General features: G+C 42.0%; 1 protein-coding gene across 2 annotated transcripts in view; it reads left to right on the plus strand.

Moving 5' to 3' along the window:
• Positions 1-14,438, plus strand: part of PKD2L1 (polycystin 2 like 1, transient receptor potential cation channel) — a 40,071-nt gene that overhangs the window by 14,635 nt on the left and 10,998 nt on the right. For both annotated transcript variants that reach the window (XM_055252121.2, XM_055252111.2), the window contains exon 3: positions 13,939-14,066. In XM_055252121.2, the coding sequence (XP_055108096.2) occupies positions 13,939-14,066 (128 nt within the window). The remainder of the gene's footprint in view (positions 1-13,938; positions 14,067-14,438) is intronic.

Consider the following 14,438-nt stretch of genomic DNA (forward strand, 5'->3'; position numbering starts at 1 on the left):
GTAAACTCTTTACGCAGTTCTGAAACCACATGAGAATTTACAAGCCAACAGCTAAAGCCATACTGAATCTGTAAGAATCAATTGCTTTGCTCTCCCTTGATTCTGCATTCAGAACGGAATAGAACAGGGAAGTTCCAGCAGCCTCCTTGTTTGATTGCCTGATGCCCTGTCCTCTACTCCTATCTCCAGTCTTCTAGGTATCTGATTTCAGTATGCCATCCCCAGAGAGAATCTATTATATTGATTCAGCATGGACAAGTATCTATAGGTCTATTCTTCCAGCTGGGCTAAGATCTCAGAGCTACCAGAAACTTCAGGGGGATCACTAACAGGATCTTGAATTCATTTCCGTTTTTCCAGAATAATCATCCTCAGTCTGATTGTTTTTCCTTCAACATCAACTCATAAAACCTTTTGGCTCTGAATCTAATTTCCCAAAAAGAAACTGGCCATGTGTTATAGGTTCTCTAGAACCAGAATCTTCTGAACCTAAGCCCTAAAAAGCTTAATAATGCTCATAGACTTCATTACTGAAGCAGATGTGAGTGAATCTAGTTCTCTCAGTTGTAGTCTCTGTACACACACTGATATGAAATGCATGGTTTCAACAACCTTCAGCGCATACTCTGAGGATCTAACCCTTCCCTCATTTCCAGGTTCCTACTTTCCTCTGCCTACTGTCTGTCTTAAGACACATGAACTGTTTGGCATCCAACTTGGAATGACCCAGTAACATTCACCAGAATATGTGGTGGGATAGCAGCAAAGATAATGGAAGGAGGAATTGCCCAAAGAGGAGGGACTGTCAGGGGAGGGATTGGGGGTGGAAGACATCCCCAGATTTCTAGAGAAGCATCCTTAATGCTTCTCTTCAGAGCTATCCAGCTTAGGAAGGAGCGGTTGACTTTTGAGTGTCAAAAAAAGTGTATATATAATAGTTCCTTTATGTGTTCAACTAGTATAGACACATAAAGGAACTATGTACACTTGCTGGCAGACACACCCCAGCCCTCCGATATTCTTTGTCAACAAGTTGAGGGAAGGGATCCCATTCCTTCCCAGGGAGAGTGCTGTTGGAAAAGGACAACTGTGTTCCATCACATATCACATATTAGGGGCAGGGAAGAAGCTCAGTAGCATACGATGGCCTATATGGCAATCACCTGGGAAAGGAGATGTACAAAGTTTCCGACTGAAGTCAGCACTGGTGACTTCTTACTGCCCTGAGCTGGGCAGGTCTTCCAGCAGTTCAAAAGAAAGCACAAGAATATTCAGTCTCTACTGTAAACATAGGAGTGGATAAAACTTGGTTATTACCCAAGCTCATGATGTTAATGATTAATAATAATTATTAGTCATACTTCTTCAATAACAATACATTTATGCCCCACCTATATCTAAAAGGGATCAGAGCTTATGTTAAAAAGTGCAGATACAGTAAAGTATCGCCTGTTAGAACTACAGTTAAAAACGACTTAGCAAAACAAGTGGGAAAAGGTTAGAAGAGGAAAAAAACGTGTACCAGAACACTCAAGATTAAACAAGAGTACTGAAAATGATAACAAAGCCTGAGGTTCCTAGTGACCAAAGCAAAGAAGAAAACACAAATAGGTTTCATAGTTCTCATTGCTGAGTAAGAAAAAAGCACACCAGTTAATAAGGAGGTGCTAACTCTGGGAACAAATGGCCTTGTTGGTTTTTATATAAGGAGCATGGAATATCATAAAGGATAAAAGCAATGTTAAAAATTGCAGCTTCTGGCAGGGCACGGTGGCTCACGCCTGTAATCCTAGCACTTTGGGAGGCCAAGGAGGGCAGATTACCTGAACTCAGGAGTTCGAGACCAGCCTGGGCAACATGAAACCTGGGCAACAGGAAACGTGAAACCCTGTCTCTACTAAAAATACAAAAAATTAGTTGGGAGGAATGGCCCATGCCTGTAGTCCCAGCTCCTTGAGAGGCTGAGGCAGGAGAATTGCTTGAACCTGGGAGGTAGAGGCTGCAGTGAGCCGAGATTGCGCCACTGCACTCCAGCCTGGGCAACAGAGTGAGACTCTGTCTCCAAAAAAATAAAAAATAAAAATTGGAGCTACTTTTCATTTGACTCTTTTTAATAGCTGTCTTCCTTAAAATTCATATTAAATATTCATTTTATAAGGGCAATTTTAGGAGTGAGAAGTGTGTGTGTGCATGTGTGCCTGCACACACATATATAAATGTATGTGTGTGTATATAATATACATTTTTCATGGTATTTTAGAGATCTTGCTTTACCCAGAAATAAACCTTGAAGAGCCTGAGGACTTAATGATAGGCATGTTTTTAGAATATCATCATCAGTTGACTTGCTCAGCAAGCCCCTTTTAATATAGGATAAAAAGGTATTTTAATTAATGTAGGTTTTGGCATCCATTGCCCTCTTTTTGCTTTTGTTGTTGTTGTTGTTGTTTGTTTGTTGTTTGAGACAGAGTCCTGTTCTGTCACCCACACTGGAGTGTGGTGGTGCATACACAGCTCATTGCAGCCTCAGCCTCCTGGGCTCAAGCACCCTCCTGCCTCAGCCTACCCGAGTAGCTGGGGCTACAGATGTGTGCCACCACATCCAGCTAATTTTTTATCTTTTTGTAGTAATGTTGCCCAGGGTGGTCTTGAACTCCTGTACTCAAGCAATCCTCCCGCCTTGGCCTCCTAAATTTCTGAGATTACAGGTGTGAGCCACTGCGCTAGGCTCGCTGCCCTCTTTTCTAGCTCTCTTTTCCTCAGAAATAGTGCAACCTTTTTGGAAATGTTATGGTTGCCATATAAATAAGGACCATGTTACAATGAAGGACAACCCAAAGAAAACTGGCTTAAACCATAATGGGATTTATTGTTTGGGTAATGGGATTTATTGCAGGGTTCAGTACTGATCAAGCTAGTGGCTTAATGACATTGTCAAGGATCTGTCTGTTTCTATTACTCCGTTTTGCCAGGGGCACAATCAGTTTCATCCTAAGGCTGATTCTTCTGGGGCTTTCTCATTCACATCTAGTAGAAAAGAGAAGATCCCCAAAGTTCCCGAAATCTCTCTTTATGACTCCTTGGCCTGAAATGGGTTACAAGGTCATTCCTGAACCTGTAATTGTGCTAAGGGAAGAGTCTTTGCAGATTTGCTCTGGCCTGAACTGCTTGCACAAGTCCTATAGCCAGGGTTGGATTTAGCTTCTGCCAACGTATGTGAGATGATCCGGAGAGGTGTGATACCTCAAATAAAATCATGGCATTAGCCAAGAGAGGAGGCAACAGGTCTTAATGAAGCAATAGCAAAGTCAGTACAGCATCCAGCACCTGCAAACTTCAGCCTGTAGCTTGGAAACATACAGACGAAAAAATTTTTAATGATTTTATAATTTTTATATTGTTTTACTATTATTGTAGTATAAGAATATCCATGAGAATGAAAAGAAAGAAAATCCAGCTATTAAACCACTGGTTTTTAAAAAGTCAGTTTTTCCTTCAAGTTTTTACACTTAGTGTTTTTAAAATAATTTTCATTGTATGGATACAATCATTGTATGGATACAGTTTTGCATTTTTTGTTACTATTGCGATGACTGTATCATATTCCATTAAGTGACTCAGTGATCTCATAATTTACTTAATAATTGTCTCTAAGATTTTTAGGTTGTTTGCAATTTTTTTGATGTTATAAATAACCCAGGTATCATTTTTGTGCATGTGACTTTTTCCTTCCTTGGGACTTATCTGTGTCAGAATATGGTTCCTGATACAGATTTAGATACTGTTACTCATTTTACACCAGAATGGAGCTTCTTTCAAGATGGTGATCTTTTGAGTTTAACAAGTGCTTTTGCAATTCACCTTCAGACTCAGATATTAAACTCTTAAAACAGAGTTTGCTTATAAGGACATCTTATAGACTTGCACAATCCTAACTATTTGGAAAGAATTTTGAAAGGAGAGTCAGAATCCTTAATCAGAAGGATTTAGGGTGTTAGGGTGATAGCATGATATATTAGTGTAGTGTGGAACAGTGGTTAAATTACGGCTTTTGGAGTAAGGCAGACTTGAGTTTGAATCCAAGTTATATTAATACTTGCTTGCTATATTATCTTTTGACAAGTTATTTAATACCATTCTGGGGCCTGGCGCAGTGGCTCATGCCTGTAATCCCAGCACTTTGGGAGGCCAAGGCGGGTGGATCACCTGAGGTCAGGAGTTCAAGACTAGCCTGGTCAACAGGGTGAAGCCCCATCTCTACTAAAAATACAAAAATTAGCTGGGTGTAGTGGCGCATGCCTGTAATCCTAGCTACTTGGGAGGCTGAGGCAGAATTGCTTAAACCCAGGAGGCAGAGGTTGCAGTGAGCCAAGATGGTGTCATTGCATTCCAGCCTGGGCAACAAGAGAGAGACTCCATCTCAAAAAAAAAAAAAAAAAAAAAAAAAGCAACATTCTAAATCTGAGTTATCTGTATAAAATGGAGATGGTATTCCTATTTTATTGGTATTTTTCGGGATCCTGGGAGAAAATGTATATAAAGCCTGGTGAATAATGTATCAATAATGGTGGCTGTTGTTACTATTGAGCAATTGTGAATTTGATCTGAGGACAAGATTAAGAAGCATGATATAGTGTGTGCAGAAGAATTTCTGTCCAAGAAAAAAAAATCAGATACTCTCTATATTTGACATGAAACCATCACCTAGTCTCTGAAACCCCTTCGCACATTCTCATGTAGCTATCATCCAGTCTCCAAAGAGTTCCTGGAATGAGCCCATTTCTGCCTCAAAATGGTAGTGACGTACTGGCATTTGACATACTGAGTCAAATCCTGACTCATTCCACCCTCTGGTCTAGTGTCACCTTATGAAATACAAAGGGCAATTCCACTCTTTCACTGTATCTTACAGGAAGGAGCTGGGAAGGCCAGCCCTAGAACCCCCTCCATGTGAGCCTCAGATGATCCTCAGCTGACAATCCTTTGCTGACACTCCCAGTGGTGAAAAGGATGTTTGTGAAGTGGCCCATTTCATAATTGAAAGCACTAGTGGTGAAGAAGGACTGCCTTTTATGTAGCTAAAGTTTCTCCCCTATAACTTTTTATTTTTATTTTTTGAGACAGGGTCTCACTCTGTTGCCCAGGCTGGAGTGCAGTGTCACGATCACTGCTTACTGCAACCTCAACCTCCAGGTCTCAAGCGATCCTCCCACCTTAGCCTCCCAAGTAGCTGGGATCACAGGTGCCCACCACCATGCCTGGCTAATTTTAAAAATTTTGTGTAGAGACAAGGTCTCCCAGTTTTGCCCATGCTGCTCTATGAATTCCTGAGCTCAAGTGATCCTCAAGCCTTGGCCTCCTAAAGTGTTGGGATGAGCCACTGGACCTGGCCACCCTCTGTAACGTCTATTAATTCTGGGAGTGATACACAATCAGTCTACTATGGAGGCAGACAGATTTGCATTTTAATCCTGGCTCCATTAGTTGTTTTTCTTGGGCAAGTTACTTAAACTCTCCAAAACTGGAAAGCATGGATAATATTGGCACCCACCGCACAAGGCTATAGTAGGATTAAATGAAATAAGCATGTCAAGCACTTAACACAGGACACGTAATAGGTGTTTTGAGGCAATAGGTGTCTAGTCTTGTCCTTTCTTTCTCCTGATTTGGAGAAGGGTGATGATGAAATAGACATGTTGAGCCTCTGTCAGATTCGGAAATCTTTGAACCAGGTGTTCCAGTTAAACAGGCTGGTTCTTGACTGTAGAGTCAAACTACTATACTTATCACCTGAAGAGAATAGAAACTAGTGGGGATGTAGGGGGAGGGAAACACCAGGAAAGATCATCAAGTTTTTTGTTTTGTTTCTCTCTTTCTTTCTTTCTTCTTTTCTTTTTTCTTTCTTTCTCTTTCTTCTTTCTTTCTTTCTTTCTTTCTCTTTCTTTTTTTTTTTTTGTTGACAGGGTCTCACTCTCTCGCCCAGGCTGGAGGGCAGTGGCACGATCATGACTCACTGCATCCTTGATCTCCTAAGGCTCAGGTGATCTTCCTGCCTCAGTCCCCCGAGTAGCTGGGACTACAGGTGTGTGCCAATACACCCAATTTTTGTATTTTCAGTAGAGAAAGAGTTTCGCCATGTTACCTGGGCTAGTGTCGAACTCCTGTCTCAAGTAGTCCACTCACCTTGGCTTCTCAAAGTGCTGGGATTACAGGCGTGAGGCATCGAGCCTGACCCATCAAGTTGTTTTCAGTTTTCTTCTGCAATAATGCACCTGAGGGATGTGATCCCCTTACATGACTACCAGTGGTTCATGTGAACTCAATGATTTTCCCCTGGAGTGGGAAGCAGGTGTCCTAAGTGGTCTGTGTAGTTTGTAAAAGCATCTTGCAATCCCTGGGGAGTTCTGAGAGCCCTCTGGAAGCTTTTTTCTCTTTTCTACTCTCTATCTTGAGAATCACCAAAATAGATACTGGGAAACCCACTACCTTCTTGACATTTCTACTGAAATGTCAATAGAACATTTCAATAGAAGTTTTTGTATTTTCAGTAGAGACAGGGGTTTCACCATGTTGACCAGGCTGGTCTTGAACTGCTGACCTCAAATGATCCACCTGCCTTGGCCTCCCAAAGTGCTGGGATTACAGGTGTGCACCACCACACCCAGCCAAGTGAATCAATTTCAAACTGAGTAAAGCATTATTACTCCATATTTGACCCATCACAGCAATGTCATGGGTCATTCTATTGAAGACAAGTAGGACTGATTGCTTGTCTGATTGCAATAGGTCAAGGCAGCAGTTCTCAAAGTGTGGTCCCATTACCACGAGTATCACTTTGGAACTTATGAGAAATGCAAGTTGGGCCCCACCTAAACCTACAGCAATCCATGTTTTTTAGGGGTTGGTTTGTTTTTGGTTTTGTTTTTTGAGATGATCTTGGCTCACTGCAGCCTTGACCTCTCACCTCTCACCGAGCAGGTGGGACCCCAGGTGCACACCACCATACCCGGCTAATTTATGTATTTTTTTTGTAGAAACAGGATCTTGCCATGTTGCCCAGGCTGGTATTGAACCCCTGGACTCAAGTGATCCACCTGCGTCAGCCTCTCAAAGTGCGGGGATTACAAGAGTGAGCCCTGTACTTGGCCAGCAGTTTGTGTTTTAACAAGCCTTCCAGGTGATTCTGATGCATGCTAAAGTTTGCTTATCATTGGTGGATTAAGAAAAGGGGAGAGGCACAGGAGCCAAATCATCACCCCATGAACAACCCTGGGCTTCCTCTGCCCTGCTTTTAGATTCAGATTCCCGCAGCCTCCATGCCTGATGCCCATCTGATGCTCTCAATGGATGACTTATTAGAGAGACTGAGTTCTGCTAGCACCATTTCTACCCTCATGCTGTGTAAGGAGGGGTTCCTGGTAAACTGTGCTTGCTTGCTAGGTCAGTCAAGGACTGGCTTTATTTCTGTTACCCAAGACTTGTATGAATGTATTGCTCTCTTTGGACTAAGGAATATTCCAGCCTCTTTCCAACATTTACTAAATATAAGTTGTCCTTCACTATTTTGATGACATTGCTGTGATGGGTCAAATATGGAGTAATAATGCTTTACTCAGTTTGAAATTCATTCACTTGGCCGGGTGTGGTGGCGCATGCCTGTAATCCCAGCACTTTGGGAGGCCAAGGCAGGTGGATCATTTGAGGTCAGGAGTTTGAGACCAGCCTGGTCAACATGGTGAAACCCCTGCTCTACTGAAAATACAAAAAATTAGCCAGGCGTGGTGCCGGGCACCCATAATCCCAGCTACTCGGGAGCCTGAGGCAGGAGAATAGCTTGAACCCGGGAGGCAGAGGTTGCAGTGAGCTGAGATCACACCACTGCACTCCAGCCTGGGTGACAGTGCAAGACACCATCTCAAAAAAAAAAAAAGAAAAAAAGAAAAGAAAAGAAAAGAAAATGATTCACTTATTTCATTTCTACCCTTTATTATAGTATTATAGTTATTTTTAATTTTTCCACTGTTGGTTCAGCCAGCAAACACTTATTGGGAACCCACTCAACTACTTGGTGAGTTGCCTAAAAAGTATTATATTCCCAGTTTTACAGATGAGAAAGCTCAGACTCAGAGCCCAAGTCTATACTGTAAGTGGCAGAGCTTGGATTTGAACCTAGATCTGTCTGGCTCCAGTGCTCATGCTCATGCTGCTACATCAAGTTCATTCTGGCAAATGTCTTCCTCAATAGAACTTTTTAAGGATAGAAACCATGACACTGCTGGTCATGGTGGCTCACGCCTATGGTTCCAACACTTTGGGAGGCTAACAGCAGAGGACAGCTTGAGCCTAGGAGTTCAGGACCAGCCTGGGCAACATAGTGAGATCTTGTCTCTACAAAAAATAAAAAAAGGGGTGGCACGCACTTGTGATCCCAGCTACTCAGGAGGCTGAGATGGGAGGATCACTTGACCCCAGGAGGTTGAGGCTGCAGTGAGCTATGATAGTGCCACCCCACTCCAGCCTGGGCAACACAGCAAGACCCTGTCTCAAAAAAAGGAAAAGAAAAGATAAAGATAAAAGAAACCATGACACCTAGCAAGGTATTTTATACATTGTAGAATTTGAATAATGTTCGTTTAATGAATATAAAATGTGTTTTTGAATAATTCAGGTTGATAGGCTGATAATATGGGCTACTAACTATGAACATCAGAGGTATTAGAAATACTCAGTTTGGGTTTCATAAAATGGTGGGAAAGTACCCCTCATCTCATGGGATGGAGTACAAAATTCACAGATGTAAGAATTAATGAGGGAGAAACAGTGTTTGTATGGGGAGAGAATGTTGAATAGGTACTAAACCAAATTTAGATTCTAATTCAGAAAATTGTTAAGGTTGCTTCTTGGTCTTTTCTGTACCTAAGCCCTTCAATTTAAAAAGTTACAAATAGTGAATACTGAATTTCTTCCTGTCAATAGGCATTTTACCAGGTGAAGCCATTTTTCTCAGAGGATGTAGTATTTGCTGCCTCGTATAATAATCAGAGATATTATGCATCCATATATAGTTGACAGGCCATTCAGAGCAATGTTAATTCTCCGAATTGGAAAAGAGGAAAAGCTGTAGCAATGAGTACCACCTAGTGGCTACTCAGAAGATGTGACAATTTAGCCAACCTAGTTCATTAGGAAAGGTTCAGCTTGCTATCAGTTTTAACTGTGATGGGCTTTCCGCACACAGAAGTTTGATTTCCAGCGGGACCCCATTTTCCAGATCCAGAAGAATTGAGTCCAAATAACTAATGACAAGTAATCACAGATTCGAGTTAGAAGTAAAGCCATATCTTGGACTTAACAGTGTGGAATTGGGAAATGTGAATAATAATGTTTCCTTCTTTGCTGTTTTTCCCCCCTGAAAAAGTATAATGTTAGTGCCCGATCTGTGATCATTCCCCTTCCAGATGAGGAAGTGGGAGAAAATATGGCCCAAGATCTGAAAAGGAAAATTCTTAAAGGGAATTGCTCATAAGAGGCTGACAAATTCTACTTCTAAAATGTTTGATGTGGGCTGGGCACGGTGGCTCATGCCTGTAATCCCAGCACTTTGGGAGGCCAAGGTGGGCAGATCACCTGAGGTCGGTGGTTCGAGACCAACATGGAGAAACCCCGTCTCTACTAAAAATATAAAATTGGCCAGGCGTCGTGCTGCATGCCTGTAATCCCAGCTACTCGGGAGGCTGAGCCAGGAGAATTGCTTGAACCCAGGAGGTGGAGGTTGCAGTGAGCTGAGATCGTGCCATTGCACTGCAGCCTGGACAACAAGAGTGAAACTCCATCTCAAAAAAAAAAAAAAAAAGTTTGATGTAATTACGGACTTACAGAAAATTTGCAAGAAAAAGACAAAGAATTCTTGATACACTGCATATATTTCACTCAGTTTTCCCATATATGAACATGTTACCATGCTTGCTTCTCCTTTCTCATTCTCTCTCTTTTCCCCATCCTCCACACACATGTGCGTGCGCACACACACAAACACACACACACAAGTTTGAGAGTAAATTATAGACATAATGCCCTTTTGTTCCTAAGTACTTCAATGTGTATTTTTTAAAAACAAGGATATTATCAAAGTCAGAAATTTGTCAGCAATCCAGTACTATCATCTAATGAACAGACCTTATTACAATTTCACCAATTATTCCACTAACAGCCTTTATAGCAAAAGGAAAAAAAATTATGGTCCAGGATTAGTTTTCAATTTTTTCTTTTTTTACTTTAGAACATTTACATCAAGTCAAATTTCTTTAGTCTCACTTAACCTGGAACAATTTTTTTTTTTTGAGACAGAGTCTCACTTTGTCACCCAGTACTGTGATCTTGGTTCATTGCAACCTCTGCCTCCTGGGCTTAAGTGATCCTCCTGCCTCAGCGTCCCAAGTAGCTGGGACTACAGGCATGCAACACCATGCCCGGGTAATTTTTGTATTTTTTTTTTTTTTTTTTTTTTTGTAGAGATGGGGTTTGGCTATATTGCCCAGGCTAGTCTCGAACTCCTGAGCTCAAGTGATCCACCCACCTCCACCACCCATAGTGCTAGGATTACATGTGTGAGCTACAGCACCTGGCCAAACCTGGAACAATTCTTTAGTTTTTCTTTGCCTTTTATTACCTGGCCAAAAAAACCTGAGTAACAAAATAAATAATAAATTATAACCCATAGGGAAAAAAAGCTGCCAAGAATCCATAGGTTCGAATTGATATATGTGTGTGTGTGTGTATCTATCATCTATCTATCTATCTATCTATCTATCTATCTATCTATCATCTATCTATCTATGTATCTATGTATCTATGTATCTATCTATCTATCTATCTATCTATCTATGTATCTATCTATCTATCTGTCTGTCTATTTATCTATCTATCTGCATGAATACATGAATTAGGAATAAGGGAAAGCTCTTCTGAAGAGAATGTCAACTAATAAATGGAGAAGGAATTGTGGAATTTAAAAAAATCGCCATTTGAGGCTGGTGCATTGGTTCATGCCTATAATCCCAGCACTTTGGGAGGCCAAAGTGGGCGGATCACCTGAGGTCAGGAGTTGAAGACCAGCCTGACCAACATGGAGAAACCCCGTCTCTACTAAAAATACAAAATTAGCTGAGCGTGGTGGCACATGCCTGTAATCCCAGCTACTTGGGAGGCTGAGGCAGGAGAATCACTTGAACCCAGGAGGTGGAGTGTTGCAGGAGGTCAGGGACCCCGAACGGAGGGACCTGCTGAAGCCATGACAGAAGAATATAAATTGTGAAGATTTCATGGACATTTATCACTTCCCCAATCAATACCCTTATAATTTCCTATGCCTGTCTTTACTTTAATCTCTTAATCCCGTCATCTTCATAAACTGAGGATGTATGTTGCCTCAGGACCCTGTGATGATTGCGTTAACTGCACAAATTGTTCGTAAAGCATGTGTGTTTGAACAATATGAAATCTGGGCACCTTGAGAACAGGATAACAGTGATTTTCAGGGAACAAGGGAGATAACCTTAAAGTCTGGCTGCCTGTGGGCCGGGCAGGACAGAGCCATATTTCTCTTATTACCGAAAACGGGTAAGATAAATATTGCTGAATTCTTTCCCCAGTAAGGAATATTAATAATTAACAGCCCTGGGAAAAGAATGCATTCCCAGGGGGCCTCTAAAATGGCCGCTCTGGTGATGTCTGCCTTATGCAGCTGCAGATAATGGATGAAACATGCCCTGGCCACCTGCAGTGCCCCCAGGCTTGCTAGGATTAGGAAATTCCAGCCTGGCGAATTCTAGTCAGACTGGTTCTCTGCTCTTGAACCCTGTTAAGATATTTATCAATGACAATGCATGCACAGCGGGACATGGAAGTTCATCAGTGATTCTAGTTTCGCCCTGACCTTGTGATCTCACCTTGACCTTCTGCCTTGTGATCTTTTGTCGCCCTTGAAGCATGTGATCTCTGTGACCCACACCCTATTTGTACACTCCCTCCCCTTTGAAAATTGCTAATAAAAACTTGCTGGTTTTACAGCTCAGGAGGCATCACGGAACCTGCCGACATGTGACGTCTCCCCTGGACACCCAGTTTTAAAATTTCTCCTTTCGTACTCTTTCCCTTTATTTCTCAGACTGGCTGACAGTTAGGGAAATAGAAAAGAACCTACATTAAATTATCAGGGGCAGGTTCCCCCGATAGCAGAGGTTGCTGTGAGCTGAGATCGTGCCATTGCACTCCAGCCTGGACAACAAGAGTGAAAAAAAAAATCACCATTTGACAATATTAGTAATAACCAGGCAAAAATCATCAAGGGATGCTAAAACTAGCATTCATTGATGCTAAGTGAAAGTGAATGATTGAGGAGTAACAGAATATTTACACAGTTTGAAACAGTCTCCCCACAAAAACACATATTAATTACAAAAAGAAAAACAGTAATTTTATGTTGAAGAAACTGGCAGACACCACCTTAACAAAAGATCAAAGTTAATCTCACTAGTAATGAGATGAACAGGCAATATGTAGTTCCTGATATCATGCACTGAGAAAGACACAGTATCACTTCGGGACATGGATGAAACTGGAAAACATCATTCTCAGTAAACTATCGCAAGGACAAAAAACCAAACACCGCACGTTCTCACTCATAGGTGGGAATTGAACAATGAGAACTCATGGACACAGGAAGGGGAACATCACGCTCTGGGGACTGTTGTGGGGTGGGGGGAGGGGGGAGGGACAGCATTAGGAGATACACCTAATGCTAAATGACGAGTTAATGGGTGCAGGAAATCAACATGGCACATGGATACATATGTAACAAACCTGCACATTGTGCACATGTACCCTAAAACCCTAAAGTATAATAAAAAAAAAATAAATAAATAAATAAATAAAAACAAAGTTAATCTCACTAGTAATGAGATGAACAGGCAATATGTAGTTCCTGATATCATGCACTGAGAAAGACACAGTATCACTTCTATAGTATTCCTCCCAAAAATGCATAACCTGAATTTAAAAATAAGAAAACATTAGGCTAACTTAAATTGAGGGACAATCTATTAAATAAATGGCTTATACTTTTAGAATCCTGCTTTGTAAACAAAACTTAGAGCTCCCTACAGCCCTACCAGCACATGGGACTGGATGGATATGTTAGGGTGTGTGAGGGAGATCAAGTTCTTCAGGGTAAAGGCCAGGTCTTTTTTTTTTTTTTTTTTAATTTAATTTGCACACAATGTGTGCACAGGGAGAATCGCAGGGTGATTGCTCCTAGGTCTTTTTTGGTCTGGGAACACTGAGTCACTCTCTCAGGAGATGACTGTGCCCATCTGATCACACTGGTCATGCCAGGGACAGAGGTGCTGTGCCTACCTGCCACTCCCATGGCTACAGCCACTGACACCAGGGGCCATGAGACCACATCTCTATTGTAAGGTGTTCGACCAAGGCCTTGAACTCTAGAGGGAGTACTCTAGACTTTGGGGGCACTTTCCAAAAGGCATCACTACCTTTTGGAAGCGGACAAAAGGAATCACTACACAATGCAGAAGGCAGAAATATCTTCGCTCTGGGGAGTAAGAACTGGGAAGTTAAGCTGGTTCAGGAAAAGAAAAGTGTATTTTCATAATGACAATGTAAGAGACAACTACTGAGTGGAGTTCAGTCTTTCTGAGGTGGGTTGGAAGAAGAGGAGGAGACATTGTAGCTACAACCCTTCCCTAATGCATTTCCTGGCTTCCGCATGCCACCATTAGGCTCCTAACCAAGTCTAGGGGATGGGTCCAGATGGGGGATGGGCTTCCATCTTGGAAGCATCTCTGGCTCCAGGGCAATGGGCTTTCCTGTCTCCCCTGGGGGAACGGTGAGAAGGACACAGCCTCTTGGGTTGTTTTCTAGTGACCTATGGAATGACAAGCTCCAGTGCTTATTACTACACCAAAGTGATGTCTGAGCTCTTCTTACATACTCCATCAGACACTGGAGTCTCCTTTCAGGCCATCAGCAGCATGGCAGACTTCTGGGATGTGAGTATAAGATCTTTTCTACCCCTCCCCTCTCTTTCTCAATGGCCTGAGGCCACAGGTCAGACAATGGATCAGACCTTATGCTCGGAAATCAGGTCAGTCAGGGATCAGACTGAGTCAAAGGGCCAGGCTGAATTAATGGGTTAGGCTAGAGTTCAGATGGAGGTGGGTAAGGGATTAATACAGCGATCAGGGAATTAAACCAGAAGTTAGATTAGTATCAGGAGTCACAGGTAAGGCTGAACTTCAAAACGAATTTTAAATAAAGAGTAGGGCCACTTCAGGTCAGACTCTGGTCAAGGTTCATTAGTCAATGGAGGAGTTTTAAAAAGCAGGCCAGGCATGGTGGCTCACACTTGTAATCCCAGCACT

The sequence above is a fragment of the Symphalangus syndactylus genome, chromosome 2 (assembly GCF_028878055.3).
Source record: "Symphalangus syndactylus isolate Jambi chromosome 2, NHGRI_mSymSyn1-v2.1_pri, whole genome shotgun sequence".
NCBI lineage: Eukaryota > Metazoa > Chordata > Mammalia > Primates > Hylobatidae > Symphalangus > Symphalangus syndactylus.